Below are 20,874 nucleotides of genomic sequence, written 5' to 3'. Positions count from 1 at the left end.
CACTTTGCAGGGCGCAGACTACTGCTGAGGGTCTACTTTGTTTAAATTCAAAAGGACAGCAAATTGTTGTTTTCACTCATATTTTCAGTAGAATAGAGCAATAAATAGCGAGCAGCGGAATTTAATATTGTGTGTACGGATGCCATCCCCTCTCATCCACCCCATTCAAAACTACCCCACTGGACTCCCTTATAGCACTCTGGAAGCAGGCTTTTAGACTCCCTTGCAAAAATGACAGCTTCACAATGTACATGTCCAGATTTCAAGAGTTGATGGTTACTGCCTGAAATTGTTGAAGTATAAAAGTAGAAAGTAGAAAACCTCGTAGCTCATAAATCTGTAGGAACGGGCATGCTGCAGTCACCTTTCCTCTTCCTCTGTTTCTTTAGAAAACTGTGACTGCACCCTCTCCTTCACATACCAAACAATGAAGCACTCAGTTTGTTGTTAAATCCCTCATGTGCATTCCAAGGATCGAGGTCTCTCAAAACACTTTGTATACACTGTCTCGCCGCACATATCGCATGTTTGAACTTTAAACTAGCACTGCTTAGTTCACCAGGGTTCAGGTGACCTACTGGCTCCAAATATGCAAGCACGCACACGTGCACACACATATACATAGCCTATATACATGTATGTGCACACACTAGTGCATGTCTGAATACACTCACACTCAAGGTGTTGTTTGGCACAATTTACTCTTAGAATGGCTTGCACAAAATGCAGTATTCATTTAATTTAATTTATGTGATCGTCCAGATGGTCAGATTCTCTAACAATGTGTTCTTATAGCCCATTTATAATGAACTCAGCTACTGACCTAGAGTAATGTTATCAGCCTATCATCATTAATTTCACTGTAATCAGTCTTGACAGAAAGGAAATGAAAGGCTAAAGGTGGAACATTTTTGAGATTGTGTTATTGTTTGAGTCTCATATTGGATCTCGCTGTATCTCTTGACCACTTTGATACTATTGTTACCATGACATATCCTGGGAAAGCCCAGAGAGAAAGATCATTCATTTTAGGTGGCATATTTTAGAGCCAAAGTGGAGCCATTTCATCTACTTGAATTAATTCTGAATTGTGTTGAGGAAGATTATATATATTTTTGATAACTTGGTATGTAACAAATGATTGGAAAAGAAATTCAGCAGTGCTTTTGAAAAGTCATTTTCACACCACCTGCAGTGTGGGTCTTTTAAAGAGTTTGCTTTTGCGTATTTGTTGTACTCCTGGAGCCAATTGCTTTATTTGAGCCTGCTTAACATTCAGCTCAGCCTGAGGAAAAGTTTGTTTGGAGATCCTTTTACTTAGCAACATTCTTTGGCAAATGCAAAAGAGCTGAAACACCAGGGCACAACTACTCAGCGCATTAACAACAAGTACAACAAGAACTAAGACCCATTGCATAATACAGAGTCTAATTCATGGTGGGCCTCTAGTCACACCTCTCCATACCAACACAACTGAAGTGACATCAAATACGGGTCAATGACTCATGATAGACCTATGGATGTTCTCTTACGGGTTGTGTGTGTGTTTGTATGCATGTATTTATATGTGCATAAACACACATATATTTTGTGTGTGTATGAATTTATAAAGAGAAGGTGAGGGTGATCCTAGATGTTGTTTGAGGTGTAAAGAGTTGTAATGTTTTTCTGTTTTTATTGTTTTACCTTTTCATTGTTGCGGTGTGCTGGTTGATCCCTCTTGACTGGAGACTTTTGGTCGGTCAGGGTTTATCACACCACATCTCAAGGCCTTACTGAGGCTGTGTGTTGATGTAATCTGTTTGCAATGTTTGCAAATGAGAATTCCTGCTGCACAATGCGGCCACTGGAGTATTTGCCCTCACAGTGGGCGGTACACACGTCTGGCCGTCGCATACCCAGTGGCTGTGGTGGCTTATGATCCGAACAATGGAAATCAAACATTGTGCTTTACTGGAAGCCTCTTTAGATGCTATGTGTGATTAGACTCACATATACATACTCTCATTTTACAGTAGGAGAGCACAGGCACAAAACTCGGAACAGCTTTTGTGTTGCGGTCCAGGGGAAAGACGTTGCCTCTGCAGCCTTTACAATGGGCCATAAGAAATGGCTTTATGAGTAAAACAAACGTCTCTATTGTGTATTTCTTCCCTTACGAGAGCCATAGCTCATCTAATATTGTGAGAGATTTTACAGTTATCTTCATGCACAGTCTCATATAAACAGTCTCATACTATTATGCAGTTATGGACTGTGCACTATTATGCACAGGTAACATTTTCAGACAATCTTCTTGGTTCTCCTCAAGACCATTTGGCAGATGATCACTATGGCAAACACTGAGCCTCTGGATGTTCTTGATGTTATAAAAATGTTGTGCAAAAACAATGTTCAGAATCCTACAGATCTTCTCATTATGCATGGCATTTGGCACATCTTTACCACTGAATTACCTAAAGAACTTGACTGATTTCTTATAACTTCTTTTTAATAACATTTTATAAATGTACAAACATTTTAGTTTCACAAATACAAAGAAATGAATGAACCCATCAGAAATAGTTGTGGAGGTTACTGTGTAAGGTGGTAGTGGTATGTGTGGAGGCACTGTAAGGAGTAATCATACAAATTTTGGAGAATTGATCGCCACAGATTTTGAATCATTGGAATGTGTGGACTTACTCTCAACCATGTCTCTGATTTTTTATTTTTTTAATCTTTTAATAACAGACTGTGTGTTCCTATCTCTTAGCTCTAGCTCTATCACCTTAGGAACAATTGCTTGAAAACACTTTTTCCTCTGAACAGTGGGAACATCCAGTACAGACACTGCTGACAATGGACTTTGACCCCAAGCAGCTTGAACAGCTGATAAGTGCTTCTGTGGACAAAATAGAGTGGATAATTAAAATGAAAGCAAACCAGAACATTTTAATAGACATTTTCCAATATTTGTAAAAATGCAAGCACACAGAAATGTATGTTTTAACCAGTGACACTGATAGAAAAAAACCTGTAATGGTGTGCAATCAGGTATGGGGGCTTTTTTGGGCTCACCATTGAGGCCAGATGATGTCACTACTGATATGGAGTCAAAACAAGCCTAAAGAAAACACTTCCCCTCTGTAGCTGTAGCTAACAGAAGCTGAGCTTTCCTTGGCGCCCTCCTCCTCCAGTGTCTAGGAGGGAGACATGCAAATTTATCTCAGTAAAAAACTCTTCCCCAGACCCTGCGTCTTCAGAGGCAGACACAACTTCACAAACTCACAACAACAAGGGCAAAGGACAGGACAATCCAGTTTGAGCTTGAACTTGAGGACAGATACATGCAATCCACTCTCTTCTGAAGGGATTGATGCTTTGCTGTAGAAGAAAAGAGCAAATTCTGTGAACGTTATTGGACAATATTTTGTCCTTATTACAGAGCCATGGGAAATGCAATGAAGACATAACCCAGGTAATTAATTTAAAATTGTATACTGGCCTATTGAATACATGTACAGGTTATTTTAGATACAATTTTAATTAACCAAGGTGTGATTCTGTTATTCAGCCTGGAATATAACTTGCAGTGGTTCTGGAACATACAGTTGTGAAAATTTGTGGGACAGAAATATTTTTAAAGAATATGATAACATACTCAGATAGCCGTTCCTTCACAACTAATTACATGTGTAGCCTATAATTTATACAGAAATTGTTGAAAATTACTATTATTATTATTATTAGTAGTAGTAGTAGCAGTAGTAGTAGTAGTAGTAGCAGTACTAGTAGTACTAGTAGCATTATTATGATTTATTTGTTTGTTTAATTATTTATTATTATTGTTATTTATTATATTTTGTCTGTAATTTTATTAGTATAATTTTAACATTTTATTATCGTGCAAGAGCCCCTTAATAGTTGAATAAATACTGAACATTGTCAGAAGGGCGGATAATCCCCACAGAGCCAAACCGAGCTCGCTGTTTGGCTTTGACAGCTCTAAACCCCGCCCACCTCAACTGTGTCAAGATCGCCACATACCGACAGAGTAACACCGGAAGTTAGGTGGATAAATATTCGCAATGCTAAATTCATATTTGCTGGGGAAAAAACAACAATTGATTATTTAATTTACTGTATATTATTCTCTCAATATATTTAGATTATTTTCACTTTTATACTTTGCATTACTCAGAAACGTTTCAATATGTTCGTTAATCAAGGTTTTGTTTTCATATTTTAACCGGAAACTTACTGTTAATTTTGGCGAGCTTGACACTAGGTCCATCTGTCTGTCCGTCTTTTCCTCACCGCGCTCGACCTCCACAGTTTGTTCGGCCGTATGAAATGCAGTATAGCCCGTACCGACAAAAACTCCAGCAATAAATCGACCGAATCCACCACGTCCATGGCAGATATTCTTTCCTCTTTTAGTAACCCCACTACTCTTTAAAAATTCCGCCCAAAAAGAAAAAACGATCTATCCCCACCTTTGGGCTTCCAGCACACGTAAGTAACGACGTTGTTAGCATGTTGCTAAATTAACCGGCTAGTTTGCGGACAAGTCTAAATGATAGCTATAAGAAATATAGTCGCATCATTATTGATTTGCCAAATGACTAACGACATTGTTGAATATCTATCTTGTACGTAGTTACTACGTTTTGCTTACGTTACAAATGTAAGCATCGCTACCTAATAACATGGCAAGCTAGGTTAGCCTAACGTTAGCCAGAACTGTTAACGTTATGTTTTGAAATGGCGAGTCAGCTGGGTATTTTAGCAAGCCTCACTCTGATTGGCAACACTTTGAAAGTATTGATTGCTGACTAAATGTTCGCGTTGTTAGCTTTGTCTTCATGTTTGAACAGGTGTGAATTGACATTTTAAATCAATTCACCCATTACCACATTAAAATGCTTGTCATCAGTGTATCCTTTTTCTATGCTAGTGTGTAACCTGTCGCAGTTTCCCTCCCTTGCCCTATGATAACACCCTCAGTCATTTATCTACTTCTCTAATTGCGCTTGCCACACATGGCAAAGGAAGAGTTGATGTGTGAATTTGGAAAACATTGGTCCCCCTCATCAGAGTGTTTTCTCTGTCAGTGTCTGATTTCTGTGTGTCCTGTTCCCATCTGTGTCTCTACAGGTGTACAACAACTATCCAGAGGGGCTAGGGGCGGCTCTCTACCGAGAGCCGTTTGACTTCAACGCCGAGCCACCTTGGGATCCTAGCTGATAGTGGAGGAGTTCCATCCCAGGACTCGTCCATGTGAGTAGCTGAGATGAGGGGTGAAATGAAGATTGAATGTGTCCTCTTTCATTTCAGGACTCTGGGTATGCCAAAAGAAGAAAAATGTACAAGCAGAACCCTGTTTTCTCTTGCATTTGTGTATGTGAGTGTGTTTGCATGTGTAAGTCTGCTCGTTTGTATATGCTTTGTGACAAATAGTTTCACAGAAATAGGTGACAGGATGAATACATGGGTGGATTAATAAGCAGCATGTCCCAGATAAATCACAGTCAGTCTGTAGTTATTTCAGATCTAGCATTGCAGATCTATTTTCAGCACTTCTATTTCAATAACAGGACGTGGTGTTCTGGGCTACTTCTATCTGAAATATTTTGTCACTTGCTCTGATTTTGTTGCAGTAACAGAAGGCACAATTCTGTTAGAGGTATTTATCCTGCTAATGTGTGAAATATGAAGTACATTTCCACCCTAGTTCTTGTTGTAGTGTTATGTTTTGTGGATATCATTTATTAATTACAGGTATATCCCCCCAAAGTCATTGCCCCTTTCAAGAATGCAAGCAGCATAGTTAAGCATTTTCTAGGTTGCATAAAGTCTTGGTTGATTATAAAAGAGATGGCAGGGTTTGAACCTTGTCCTGGTGTTTGAAAAACCCATGTTTTGTCAGTGTACTTAATGTAAGCTTGCAGATTTCAGTATCACTGCTGATGGTAATTTGGAGTTGGTTGTACTTGTGGCCCAGAGTTGTTTCTGGACCTTGATTAACCCGCAATTTGACTGCTAAAAACTGAGCCCTTGTACACATGACTGTCAATGACTCCACCCCTTTTAGGCAAGGCAAGGCAAACTTAATTTATATAGCACATTTCATACACAAGGCAAATACAATGTGCTTCACATAAAACAGAAAAAATACATAAAATCACATTAAAAACGAAAGAAAGAAAGATATTGAGCAGTCACTCTCACACTGGTGACACCTCTGGTCAGCCAGTATAAATTTTTTTTCCAGCAGTAACCCCTGCCATGTCACAGTAGTCTACCACGCAACAGGCTTTCTAGGCAGTCTGTCTACGCACATTGTTAGTCTCCCCATTGAGCCTCCCAAAACTACAGAGTCATTTCACATCTGGTCCGGGCCAGACCACTGTGCCCCTCTGACGCATTGTGTAACATTATCAAAAGTGGAGTTGTGACACCGATGCCGCCAGTATTGTACCCTGGTTAATGCCATCAAAAGGACCCTTTACGGGTCACCACCTCAGGGATTTATGGTGATTGTTGGGAGTAATTGATGGTAAAGTAAACGAACCCTGTGCCCCAGAGTCAGTGTTTTCACAGCGGCTGTTCAGATGAATAGGCCTCTTCCACGAAGCTACCCCGTAACGTGGCATCCATTCTGTGCTGTGATTGGCTGCTCGCCGAAAATGGTTTGTTTCACTGGGGATCTGATCAGAAAGGTTCAACATTTAGGTTACAGCTAATGAATAATCTAGAAAAGAGTTGGAGAAAGACAGTAAATATGCATCATCCTAATTGGGTTGAATTGTTTTGCCTCTTGAACTTCATGTCTGATGTTGACTTTTCTCTTGTTCTTGTACAGTTTGTTGCATAAGCCTAGGACCCCAGGGGCTCGAGAGGTGCGAGCAGGACCACTTCGGACTAGCCATATTCTTTATGCCTGTCGGATTAGCAGAAAACGGTTGAGAGGATGAAGGGAATTGCTGATGAACCACAGTATTCCATTGGCCTGCTGGAGGGAGGCACGGCCCTCAGCGACGTGATTGACAATCACATTTATGAACAAACCCTGGTAATGAACCTCACTGTAAAAACATGTACATTTAGCACTTGTAAATCTGGATTTCTTGCTGTCTTAGAATTGTCTCAAACATGCAGTTGTAGCGTGTGATACAAGTCATTGCATGTGGTAACTTTTGTGTGATGTTTTAAGTGAAACCACAGTAACTTTTTTCATGCCCATGTCTCTAAAACACAGGCCCTGGCTCAAACACACTTCTGCTAAAGTTTGTCATGTAATGACTGTATATATAGCATTTATGTTGTTTTTGCTCTAAGTGAATTTTCTCTAACTCGCCTGTATACCATGTATGTTTTCTTCTTCCTCAGGCTGAGAAGAATGCATTCTTTGTGGCAGACCTGGGAGTGATAATGAGGCAGCATGTTCGCTGGCGAACCCACATGGGCCAGATTCGGCCCTACTACGCTGTCAGATGCAACAGCAGCCCGGCTGTTATCGAAGTTCTTGCTGCCCTTGGCACTGGATTCATATGTACCAACAAGGTACTGCACTGCAAGGCTTCCCCCCACCAAGACCACCTTGTGTGATCACTGTTCTAACTTCAGGCTTCTCCACAGTTTAAGCAAGCCATATGTCTCATGAAAATGGAATTAGACATACAATTCTGATTTTGACTCTAGTAATTAAGCTTATTTGGTGTGTTTGGTGTTATAGTGTACTAGTAATGTATACTGTAGCACTGTTACACTGCTCTGAATACTAGGGCTTGTACAGTAACTGTTGATAACATTATTAGGTTAGGAGCACTTCTATAAGAGCTGAGCTCTATGTGTTTATTGATTGGTTCATTTGTTCTTTCAGTTTTTGAAATGTGCAGTGCATAGGGGAATTATAGTATGCACTGCTTAGTTCAGAGGCCAAAGAGCCCTGCATAAGGGAAATGCAGTGTGCACTCATACACAAGGGCAGTACAGTAGAAGTCGCGCAAGTATGAGCCAGCTCTAGTTTGGTGCACCGTACATCCACATACCAGGAAGTAGCTCAGTGATTTTCTAACTGTAGTGGCTAAGTCAACAGTTCTCTTAGTTACAATAACACTGTGCTACCACATCACTTTGGTGTTAACGGGTGAAGTTTTTACAGCCAACGTAGTTTCATTCACTCCAATCATGTATACCCCCCACCTCACCCCTCCACCTGAGCACCTAGAAAGCGCTAGGGCACTTGTTTGGATTAGTATTACAAAAACTCTTTGGCCACAACCTCTAGAATAGGTTTAGTAGCACCACCTAGTGGTCAGTATACCTCAGCATCAATACCTGCCTCTTTAATCATATACTGTATATTTTGTCCATAGGGAACCATGTGTGATGGACATGGTATGATGAAATGCCTGTTCACTACTCCCTCATACCTTAATTGCGTATTGCTCTGTCTTTGTCTCTTTTTGTTTCAGTCTGAACTAGAGCTGGTGCAGAGCCATGGTATTCCATCTGAAGACATCATCTACAGCGGTGTTTGCAAACAGCTCTCCCAGATTAAGTATGCTGCTAAAAATGGCATTGACCTCCTGGTGTGTGATAACGAAGCAGAGCTACGCAAGATTGCTCGCTGCCACCCCACTGCCAAGTAGGTGCTCCTTAAAGTCACAACGAAATGAAAAATAACTTCTTTACCTTTTTAGCTCATTCTAACTATGTAACTACCATACACCTATTTGACAATTTATGCCAAAAATTTATTTTACTGTATTTTTATATCAAAATCTCATTACTTTGATTTCCTTGAAAATCTGTAGTGATGACTTCATAGTGTACCAGGAGGAGTACATAAAAGCTCCAACCAATAAAACCATCACAGATTTTTGAACAAACCCCTCTAAACCCCAGACACATTAAGTAAAACTGCCTTGCTCTCCCTAACTGACATCCCATTGGTTTACACTCTTGAATGATTCATCCCCGTGTTATGTCCTGCCCCAATATCCTGTTTCAACAGGAAATACATCACATTAAGGAAGCAAGATTCTCTCAAAATGCTGATTCGTTTTGACTTAAAAGTTGGAAAAAGTCTTAGTCCCAGTGATCATGTAACTTTTAAGTTACCAGTTTAGCTTTAAGTAATTAGCTATGCAAATATAGCCACTTGTTATTATTATTATTATTATCAGTTAGTCATTAGTTACTATCTCTCTATTATAGCATCTCACCTCTAAAATATCATGTCCCACCCTTTGTCACAATAGAACAAGAATAAAAGGCAAATTAAATCTGTGATTTAATGTGCTGGTGTTTCTTAGAGCTACATTCTAATTTGATCATGTAACTTTTAAGTTACCAGTTTAGCTTTAAGTAATTAGCTATGCAAATATAGCCACTTGTTATTATTATTATTATTATCAGTTAGTCATTAGTTACTATCTCTCTATTATAGCATCTCACCTCTAAAATATCATGTCCCACCCTTTGTCACAATAGAACAAGAATAAAAGGCAAATTAAATCTGTGATTTAATGTGCTGGTGTTTCTTAGAGCTACATTCTAATTTTGTATCCTTCAATTTCACCTTTAACTCATCTGGTTTCATTCTTCTCAACAGACCAGTAACCAGAGTCCTTTCCCTCCTATCTATTGATCCAGGCTGCTGATACAGGTGTCGACAGAAGCGTCCAGCCAGGAAGAGATGAGCATGACGTTCGGCTGTTCCCTCAAGGACTGCAGGCATCTGCTGGAGAATGCTAAGGAGTTGGGTGTACAGGTGGTGGGGGTCAGGTGAGGAACTAAAGAAATGCACCATGGCTGGTTATAAAAAGATTTGAGGTAGAGCAAGTACAGATTGTGTACAGTCCCACGGTGAAGACCTGATTAATTAGAAGAAGTTTAACTGTTATTGTGCCTCTGTTTTTCCCCCACAGGTTCCACATCTCCAGCTCCTGTGAGGATGACCAGGCTTACATTCATGCCGTCTCTGATGCCCGTTGTGTCTTTGATATGGGAGTGAGTAATGTTAATGAAATGTTATGTATGTAGTTATACAGTTCACTGAACACCATTTGTCTTTACTCATGTCATGCCCTAGTGTTTTAGACACTGGTGACAGGTCCAGAAACATTAACCACTCAGGTAATCACTCCTATTTGGGTTACACATTTACAAACTTTTTTCTACCTCAGGAGGATATTGGCTTCAATATGCAAATACTGGACATTGGAGGCGGGTTTAGCGGGTCTGAGACTCAGCTGGAACAGGTTAGTGTGTTTCCATCTGCTCTTTACATAATACTCTGTCAGGACCCACCTTGACCAGTGGTGTGTAGCGGGTGAGAGGTCACAGCTAAACCCCCCTGCTCAGCTTGACAATGTGATTAAACTAAGTAATGTATTAGGGGTGAGTGTGAAAGGCATAGATATTTTGGATCCTACTTATTACCACCATTATCTCTGTGGCAGATTAACAGTGCGGTCATGTCTGTGGTGGACCTATACTTCCCTCCTTCTACTGGGGTCTCCATCATTGCTGAGCCTGGCTGCTACTTTGTGTCCTCTGCTTTCACTCTGGCGGTCAACATCATCTCCAAGGAAGTGGTGGCACGGGATCGCCAGGACCAGGCACACGGTCAGTGGCATGATATTCATTTTCAAAGATATTAAGCCATATTTACTGACAATATACAGCGAGGAATATTATGTCTGAGAATTTCTAGTCCCAGAAGCAATCAAACTCTATCAGTCGAGCCAAAGAGAACCACACTGATGTGTCAGAAATGAAAATATGACTTCATAAAACGATGTTTCTAAATCAATTTCTTCCTCTCATACCTGTCTGCCATCTCTGTGCACAGATGAGCCATCTCCCAATGATGAGCCAGAGTTCCAGTACTACATGAACGAGGGTGTGTACGGATCATTTGCCAGCAAACTCACTGAAACACTGATTCCTGCACCATCTGTGCACAAGGTGAGTTGGTCTCACATCTTCTCTATGGGTCAAGGTGTAACCATGGTGCAACCATATTTATAGCATCTTTGGTAACCAAACCCCAAATCCTAATCAAGTCAGTGGCTACATTTATGTGCTCCAGCTATTGGCCATACTCGTGTCAAGTTCTTAAGCTGTTTATGACAGATGATACCCTGTGATCCAGTATCCCAGTTGTCATGAATACACCAATTAACAGAATATTACTGTCACCCGCCAGCTACCCGCTCCCTCTTTGAGTGAACAGTAGTAGGTTACTTCTAATACATTGAAAAGCAATGATGATCACGAACTCCTGCTAAACATAGACACAACAGTATTACTTCCAATCAAAAAATGGGAAAAAGACCTATCGATCCGTCCCAATGCCGAGTTCTGGACACAAATATGTCATAACACTTTCAGAATGACCTAAAATATTAACATACAACTGATACAATACAAGGTAATCCATAGAGCTCACCTCACCCAACACAAAATATACAAAATGGGACTCATAGACTCAGACACATGTTCATTTTGCATACTCAATACAGCAGACAACTACTTCCATGCCATGTGGCTTTGCCCACCTATACATAGCTTCTGGGAAAGGGTCACCAACAAAATGTCCAACCTCTTGGGATGCAGCCTTCCATTATACCCCTCCCTCTGTTTACTTGGGGACCTGTCAGTAATTAATCCAGCACTCAACAATACCGGACCCATACTTATTGCTTTAGCCACTGCCAAGAAGACCATACTTATGAACTGGAAAACTAGACATAAACTCAACACAACACATTGGCTAAACCTGCTTACAGAACACATCTCAATGGAAAAGCTCTCAGCCTCTCTCCAAGACCAAATTCCACTCTTTGAAGCAACCTGGGCCCCTCTTCTTCTTAAAGCATTAAACTTACAAACAGCTTTGCCTGTGAACTAGTGCCCTCAACTCTACTCAACTAACCAATTTACCAACACATACTTTAAAAATACTCATACTTATTTTTATTTTTATTGTATGCATTTATTTATTTTATTTATTTTTGTATTATTACTCTTTGCTTTATTATTGGGTTTTTTTTGTTTTGTTTTTTGTTTTCTTTCCCTTGCTTTAAATTATATCTGCCTAATATTTGATGTTTGATCTTCATTACTTACTTACTGACTGGCCAGTGCTTATTGTAATCATTAATTTTGTATTGTCATTTTCCCTTTGCCAACCCAGACCACCTAGCTGACGAACATCTGAATCTCAAGCACATGAACCAATGCACAGCTGCCATCACACTCATTAATAATCTTACCTGACATCTTACACACAGACACATACAAACACTACCCCCCCCCCCCTTTTTTTAATGTATATATATATTTTATAGTTCTTTTTTCCTTCCCCTCATTATTTATTTATTTATTTATTCATTCACTCATTTACTTATTTCGTTACAACTAGCTAGTATTATTTAGCTATTACTTTCCTTTTTTTTATTTATTTTTTTTTATTTATTTTGTTTTTATTACTTATTTTCTCTCGCCTCTTTCCCCTCCTTCACGGCCAGGGATGCTGGCGGGGGCTCACTGGGTGTGGGGTACGGTGGACATCTCTGGCCCGGTCCCCGCCCTGCATGGAGGGGGGGCACGGAGTATGAGTGTTGTAAGATGATACGAGGGGAACTGGGGTCTCTCTGGGAAATATCCCCACATCATAGAAAAGGGGAAAATAAATAAATGTGTAAAATAATAACGACGATGACGATAATAATAATTATAATAATAAATAAATACAAAATATATACAAAAACAAAAATACAGAAGGAAAAAAATAAATAAATACAAACGTATTTTTTATTTAGTCTTTTACAAAAGACTTATTTGTACAGTTAACTGTTTGCACAATAAAAAAAAAAGAAAAGCAATGATGATCCCAGGTCATCTTTTTGATCTTCTTGATACTCCTGACACATAACCTGATGTTACTTGTCACTATAAAGAATCACGGACATCAAGAACACCAGGCTATAGTTGCTGCTGGAAATGTATGCGTCAGGACTTGTGGAAGTGGGTAGTTATGCTTGAGTTTACAGTTGTAGAATGGAATGAAACACAGGAATCATTTGTCAAGTCACTATCCCCCTGTGTGCACCTATAGTACATGCAATGAGTCAAACTTGTCTTGTCTGTTGTGTTGCATAAGTAAGGGTGATGTGTGACTATGATTTTCAGACAGTGAAAACCAAGAATGAAAGGAGGATGATGTTTAAATGCCACAGTAGCCTATTTAATATTGGAATAAGCTGGGGATGTTAACTGGGTTTCTCATAATTCGAGTATGAGTTTACTCGGGTTATTTTAAACCAGTTGTGACATTTATATGTGTCGACCAGGCTTGTTGAGTAACGGTGTTAAGAAGGGAATTCTCTGTGCATGTAAATGTAGCCACTATGTCCAGGCAGTTGTCAAATCATTTCTGAAGAGGATTATTGATTTGCTTGTATACATGAGTATTTTCTGTTTGGTGTGCTAACAGAACGCAGCCCTGGACGATCCAGTGTTCAGCAGCAGCTTGTGGGGTCCGTCTGGGGACGACATGGACCAGGTAGTGGAGCACTGTCTGTTGCCCGAGCTCAGCATTGGAGACTGGCTCATGTTTACCCAGGCTGGGGCCTACAGTCTGGGTCAGCCCATCTCCACCTCCACTGACACACCCACACCACCCGTCTACTACGTCATCTCCTCTGGAGACTGGTGAGGAAATCAGTAACTGGGAGGGTAAAATCTGTTTGTGAGTGAATAGTATGACAGCTTGCTAGATTACTGATATAATGGACCACTTTATTTGTGTTTTAGAGTGCACAATTTCAAAGAAACTTGTGAAGGAAAGGCAAAACTTTTCAGTCCACGAAGCCACAGCATTCAGTCCTTGCCTCATATTGTTTATTTCCCTCCAACAGGTTTGAGATGCAAGACACTGGTGTCACCCAGGAGATCACCCTGAAGAACTTCTCATTGGTCCCTTATTTCTTCAATTCCTGCCAATCAGAGGCTGCCCTCTCTGTCCCAGCTTAGCTATAGTCAGACCAGAAAGGCTTTTAACTTCCCCTTCTGGTTTCTGCTGCCAGCCTCCTCTGGTCTACATTCCACTGGGATGAACTGGACAGACAGTGCAGATAGTGCTTGAAATTGCTGGGACCAGATTGAATTGATCTAGCAAACCCCAATGTACAGTATAGTATGTGGCTGGACCTGAATAAGCAGAGTAGATGTTAAGTAATTAGTATGCAACAAAATGGACGACTCAAAAGAGAAAGATGGAATCTTCCCTTCGCTTTGGGCATCCCATGGCATTACAGTTTACACACACATTTACAGTAGGCATAATTGATTTTAATTGATTATATTTGAAACTTGTATTATCTATATCTCCATTGCTGTTTGCCAGTCTTGTAAAGTGAGATGTCTATCCCTGAGTGAAGCAGCGTATTTAAACAGAAACCCGGTTTTGAGACGTTTTTGGAGGCTTCGCTACAAGAAAAACTATTTATGTATATTTATGATTTTATTTGGTTGTATAGTTTTTGTTGTGTGATAAAAGCTTGATTCCGTTATTGCATCTATAATCAATTAGCCTACTCAGTATTTTGAAATGGAGGCTTGCAGCACTACTCTGCTGCACAGATGAAGGTGCATTTACTCATCCACTTGATGCAGTAAATGGAGCGAAAGTGATTAATGGGCAGTATCACCATGAAAATCCCTCCTAAGGGAATTCATTACTATACTGCTGTCTGGTCTGGTCTAGTTGGGAAGCAGTGGAAAGCTCATGGTTCAGTGTTCACCAGTTTACTGGTGTTTCAGTGTGTTTTCTCTCCTAAGTGCTGAGTGCTGCCTTAGCTAGCTCCCAGACTAGAGGCAGGTAAGGACCGGCAGGTAATTGTTATTCCTCGGCATAGCAAAACAGATTTATTGGACAGAATGTGCTGGAGATGGCACAAGGGAAGTGTTAAGGGATAAGGAAGCAACCGATGAGGAAGGGACGCTTTTTGAAAAGCATCCTTCATATTGCTAGAACCCTTACTTTTTGCCATGTCGATTGATATTTATATTGTACTTTGTTTAAAAATGTTTGATTTTTCAAAATTTATGATTGTGTTGGAAGAATGTTATTCCTGACTGTACAAGTATACCTGGAAAGTGTGTACCACATCTGTGAATTTGTCTCCCAACCTTTGTCCAAGGCATGACTAGAAACGGGCAGTGGCTTGTTATTAACTTGTAGCTGTGTTTGTCAAAGTTATGAGCAGTAATAAACACCTCATTGACTGGATTGTGAATTACTATGTGTTGGTGTTTTATTATTCTAGATATTTATGGTATTCCTGTGATGTCACATGCTTTTCCTACCAAGATGGCCATGTGGTGATGTAACAGAATACTATGAATACCATAAATGTGGTTCTAAGTCCTGCTGCTATTGCACAGACATACCAAAATAATTGATACCCCTCTTTTTCATTATCTCCCTCTCTGACAAACGGTTTCATAACATGGTGACTTTATCCCGTTCTCATCCTGGATAATGTGATCATAGAGGCTAAAGGGGATTTGGTTCAGGGAACTAAATCTCTCACAGGGTGGTCAAGATCCATGTACGCACCATTGAACAAAGTGAGTTGATGTTGAAGTCAATAATTGCATGTAAAAAAAACAGGAGGTGAATGCAGAGTTCTCTGTCACAGTCCTATGGAATAAAGTAGTCTACCACACCATGAACTGGCTGAGCTGCAGCAAAAACAAGCAGTGATCCCTGAGGTGGCCTTTCCCTGACTTTCAATAAAGGAGGATTGGACAAATGTGCCTGAATGTAGACCTTCATGCTGCTGTGTTTACTTCTGCAGGCAGATTTAATTTATTGCATGAAACACAAAAGTTGGCTAGGTCAAGGAGTGTCTATACCAACTATTAACCTTCCACTCTGTCTCAGCATAACCTTCAAGTCAGACAATCATACTAATGATAACTGATTATACAGCTGACTACTGACCAAGAGATAAGAAATCAATACAATGCTTTTATGTTTCATAAAGAATTCTATTTTCCCTGGAAGAAAACAGCTTTGTGCAAAATTGTTTCATTACAAAAAGAATCTGTGATATGGCACAAAAACAAATTTTTTCAACATTCTTTGGTCAAATATCACTAAAACGTAAACAAACAGTTAATGAGCACATTTGGCAAGTAGCATGTAAAAAATGACATCACAGAATGCTATCTACAGTTGTTCAACGTAACTGCCCTACCTTTCACAATCATATTTTCATGGTAATTGCTTAGTTGACTCCAGCTTTCTGAAGTTTAAGGTGATACAGTAGTTTGAGGTACAAATGTAAACATTAGCCATAGTCTCAAAGCCCCATTCATGTTCAACTAGAACAACTAATCAAGTAGGGAACATTAGGAAACAGTGAATCAACAAAAGCTGAACATGTAGCTTGATTTCAGCAGTGCTCTGCAATTGCAATCAACTGGATGGTAACATGTAAAAAAAGTTCTGAAGTTTCAAACAGCCCATCACAACAGCGCTGTGCGAGGCCCGACCAAACAAAGCCACACTCACACTCATCCAAGGTGCGATTTCACAGTTTCACAATTTTTCCACTGGTCTCTGTTTTAAGATCCCTCAGGTCAGAGAGAGCTCGAGCCTCGAGGACAAAGTGAGTGCTGCGGAGGCGGTGGGGCCAGCAGAGTGGGTGACCCCCAGCGTCCAGCAGGGCGTCCTCTTGGCCGCCAGGTGTCGCCGGGCGTGCTTGGCCAGGTGGTCGCTACGCATGAAGCGGCTGAGGCACATGGGACAGGCGAACCTTTTCTCTCCTGTGTGGGTGCGGCGGTGGCGAGACAGCTCGTCAGAGCGAGCGAACCGCCTCTCGCAGCCCTCCCACTTGCATTTGAAGGGTTTCTCACCTGTTGGGACAGTCGTGGGTGAGATAGGGGTGGATAGAGTGGGAATAAATGCAGCAGGAATTTATGGGGTATCATCTCTTTTCATGATTTGCTTTCATATGATGTCTTTTATCCTATTATTTTTACTGTTACATTGTTTTTACTCTTATTTTCTGTGTATGATGTTGACTTTTAAAGCGCTTTGTCTGTTTTTAAGAAGTGCTATACAAATAAAGTTTATTATGAGGTGAACAATTGCACTTGGAGCACAACAGGATTTCAAACCAGCTTAACAGGTGCTCATGGGTTTGTGTGGAACTGAGTAAAAATAAAATATATATCTTAACCCTCCAAATAAAGTTGTTTTATATTTAACTCACAGTTGGACCTAGACTTATATACGTTTACTTATGTAACCTTTATTGTAATTAGTAGTAGCAGTACTAATAGTAGTAGTGCTAGGAGTAGTAGTATGAGTCATTGAAGATGAATATTCATTGACAAGCGCATTAGTCAAATCCTCCCTCCCTCTCTCACCTGTGTGTGTCCTCATGTGGGCCTTGAGGTGGGAGCTCTTGAAGTAGGTCTTGCTGCAGTCTTCGTGGGGACAAACGTGACTGCGAACACGCGACGCCTCCGGCTGCGGGGGGATGATTCTCTGAACCGGAGGGGTAAAACCGGGCGCGGGGGCGATGGCCGGCAGCTTGGTGCCACCAGGGGTCACCAGTGCCGACTGAATGTAGAGAGTGGGGACAGCCGGCTGAGGGACCAGGAGCATTACAGACCCCTTGGCCACCTGACCCCCCAGGAGGAAGACCTGAGGAGGAGAAGCTGTCGGGGTTGGTGGTAGTGGTGGCGGTGCCTGTTGTTGTTTGTCCACAGTGACTGCCGAAAGAACAGGTAGCAACTGTTGCTGCAGTTGCTGACAGGCAGCAGTGGCTGTACCAGGTGTGTGTACAACAGCAGTGGGGACCATTGTGCTGGTAGAAGTAGGAGAAACAGGAAGAATCTGGCAGTAGACAGGCACAGGAGAGACCCCGGCAGCGCCAGCTGGGACAGAGGAGACAGGCTGAGGTGCGTTTGATTTATCACCCAGGCCCGAGAGCCTCAACTGGGTCTGGCTGGCTTCAGCTGAGGTTGGCAGAGTTACAGTAGCAGGTCTTTGTGGCGTGGCAGCTGGAGAGACGGACCGCATTATAATATTCTCCTCAGAGTCTCTACGATTCAGCCCATCTCGGGAGTTCAAGGTCTTATTTGAGTCTGTTGCGTGAAGCCGGGGGTGGCGGTGTTCTCTGGAGATGGGGTAGATGTGACAGGAGCAGCGCTGGCCGTCTGCAGTGTGGCGGATCACGCTGGTGGACTGGGACCTCCGCTGTGGCTGCAGAAGACTCTCCTCTGCTGGCAGCGAGCTCCGCTGGCATGTGTTTGTAGCTGGAGCGGGTTGATGCTGTGATGCTCCTGAGGTTGGGTGGGCAGCCTCAAAGTTGGGCGGGCTGTATGGCGGTGTCATACACTGAAACGACAAGAGGGTTATCAATACTTTATGTAATAAAGGTGGTCAAAACTACTACAAAATATGGTCAAATCTATTTAAGATTTGATCATTTACACAGATTCTACCACTGACTTTAGACTGAATGCCTACAGTTGCATGCATTATTCAGACAAAATTTGAAGACAATATATGGGTCGCTCAAAACCCTAGTGATGCTGTGCTAAATGACACAGTGTATTATTTGGAGATGACTAATGAGACTAGTCTAAACCCAAGCAGGGTTCACCATAGACAATTAACAATCCACAAAATCTGGCCCCTAATGCCATATTCTAGGCCAAGCAGTTATGCCAAAACCTTGATCGCTCAGCCTCGGACTAAAAGAGCAAAACAACTCTCAGCCTGTATGGGTGATTTACCAGGAGAGAGTCCTGTGGCCCTGCAGCGCCAGGGGAGGGAGAGTCGTCCTCTGAGAGGTCTGAGGAGGGGGTCAGGGGTCTGAAGTGGCCGAGCCTGAAGCTCCGGCTCTTCCAGTGGTTGGTCATGGACATCAGAGCCTCCACAGCCTCCATATCTCCCGTACCCAGAGGGCCAGACTGGAATTCAGCCTGGATGCTCGAGTGTAGCTCCTCAACTTCCATGGTACAACTCTGTTAGAAGAGGGACGATGAGCATGAGACAAACATAAACCTATACAGGTCATCTTTTCCATTTTCTAATCACTTTCATTTTATTTTGCTTATTCTTACATTGGGACTGTCAATACATCTCTCATTATAGTCTTGTAATAACCTTTTCTGTGCTGGACTTCATCTCTTACCAGATTTACAAAATGTTAAATAACAACAGAACTTACATTGTGTACATTATATAAGCGGACATAGACACAGTTCTCTCCACATGCCACAGCCTGTTCAATCAATGTTTAAAAACATATTGATTTTACCAATCATCAACCCATACAGAACATGTAATATGGCATGTGAACTAAGCATGATCAGCTGCTGCTCTTGAGCTCTGGGCCCTTTCACCTACTTCCCCTGGGGCCAAAAGCAACAACTGTGCTGCTTACACAAACAACCCCTCCCTACTGGCCCACCACACAGTCCCTCAATATCAACTCACAATTTACAGCCATCCCACTCCTCAATCACCCATCACCAGTGATGGTGGTGCTGGATCAAAAGGTTTGTAATCTATAGTATGACCTCTAGAAACTGATTATCATAAGGCATCACATCCACCAATAAAAACAGAAATAAATTATACTTCCAGAAAAGTGTTCATTTATACTTTTTTCCCATAAAAGACCGTATCCTCATATAACTTACACCAGTTTGATACTACCTAAACTATGGATTTATGTCATAACAATTTATGTCAGGGTAAACAAGTGTATAAACTCGATTTCTTTACAAAACAGGTGGGCCAACAGAGGTTTAGGTGGGTTTACCCTCCAATAGGCTTTATCCCTGCCCGTCACATAATCAAAGCACTTCCCATTATTAAAGACATGACATTTAAATTTCAGAATAGTTTAAAAACAGTTTTAAGGAAATAAAACGGTTTACTTACATCCATGTGTGAACTGGTTTCAGATACTTCCACGGGTCGGGGGAACTGGGGTGACTGGGTTTACCGGTGAGAGCTCGAGCTCGCGTCCTGTGGGAAGCCTTTAAACCAATATTGCATGTTTCCCCGTTTTCTTCCTCCGGCTCCATTCGCGTTCATCGTTTCAAATGCGGTGGGAAAAGATGGGCGTGGCTCCGCCGCGCGGCCAATAGCACGTAAAGGTGTGTTAGGCGCCGGCCAATGGGAGGGGACTTGGTGCGTGATCGGGGGCTGATGGGATCGTGGAAGCGGCGTGGTACACAACAGCATCGGCGTGTGAAAACATCCCTGTCTCACCCCCCCTCCGCCCCGGATGAGTCACCTAAAACCCCCTTCACTTCCCCGGAGCAGACACACACCTTCAATGACTAATCACATTCTGAGGTAGGGAAAAAAAAAGAAGAGTAGCCTACTGATGATCATCAATTTGGGTGGAGCGTATTGGCACATTACATTTACTTACCTTAGCCTAAGTGAGCACACATTACGTCTTGTAGTAGGCTATTTAGCATTATAGCAGAGAGCAAAGTTCAAGCAAGTTTGGTGACTTGTCTAATAATTTATCACATTCACCAAATAATATCATCTGTCATTGCTTCACTTATCTGTGGGCGTCAATTGAGTTTGACAACACATGAGCACTTGTCATATCTTAGCCTAAAAAGTACTACAGATCTATTTTGGGGAAAAGAGTGCAGATCATGACCAATGTTCCCTCTAAGCTGATAGTTTGATGACCTCTACATCTACTAATTTATTACAGTGACCAAATCATAATATCCTGTCAGTCGCCAGTCATTGCTCCTTTTTGACCCCAGGAATTGTATCTATGGAATTTGGAAGATTTGGAAGTTTTGGTTGTT

The 20,874-nt window shown here is 41.4% G+C and overlaps 2 protein-coding genes across 2 annotated transcripts; one reads left to right on the top strand and one right to left on the bottom strand.

The window, feature by feature from the left end:
* The first annotated feature begins 4,276 nt into the window (after nt 1–4,276).
* Nucleotides 4,277–15,293, top strand: LOC139656741 (antizyme inhibitor 1-like). Its single transcript, XM_071534357.1, has 12 exons — nt 4,277–4,497; nt 5,140–5,262; nt 6,848–7,057; nt 7,375–7,548; nt 8,463–8,635; nt 9,646–9,777; nt 9,921–10,002; nt 10,179–10,253; nt 10,455–10,620; nt 10,847–10,962; nt 13,496–13,713; nt 13,920–15,293. The coding sequence occupies exons 3-12, from the start codon at nt 6,956–6,958 to the stop codon at nt 14,032–14,034; spliced, it is 1,353 nt and encodes a 450-aa protein (XP_071390458.1). The 5' UTR covers nt 4,277–4,497; nt 5,140–5,262; nt 6,848–6,955; the 3' UTR covers nt 14,035–15,293.
* Nucleotides 15,294–15,885: 592 nt separating this feature from the next.
* LOC139656740 (Krueppel-like factor 10) lies at nt 15,886–20,111 on the bottom strand. The gene is made up of 4 exons (XM_071534356.1): nt 19,976–20,111; nt 18,820–19,050; nt 17,443–18,418; nt 15,886–16,926 (listed from the first exon to the last, which is right to left on the bottom strand). The coding sequence occupies exons 1-4, from the start codon at nt 19,979–19,981 to the stop codon at nt 16,646–16,648; spliced, it is 1,494 nt and encodes a 497-aa protein (XP_071390457.1). The 5' UTR covers nt 19,982–20,111; the 3' UTR covers nt 15,886–16,645.
* Between the last annotated feature and the right edge of the window lie 763 nt (nt 20,112–20,874).

Source organism: Centroberyx affinis, unplaced genomic scaffold (genome assembly GCF_046629955.1).
Source record: "Centroberyx affinis isolate AG114_WGS23_722 - 3 ecotype Tasmania unplaced genomic scaffold, CSIRO-AGI_Caff_v1 ptg002522l_1, whole genome shotgun sequence".
Taxonomy (NCBI): domain Eukaryota; kingdom Metazoa; phylum Chordata; class Actinopteri; order Beryciformes; family Berycidae; genus Centroberyx; species Centroberyx affinis.
Note: the sequence above shows the minus strand (reverse complement) of the source record. Positions and strands in the feature narration are given on the sequence as shown.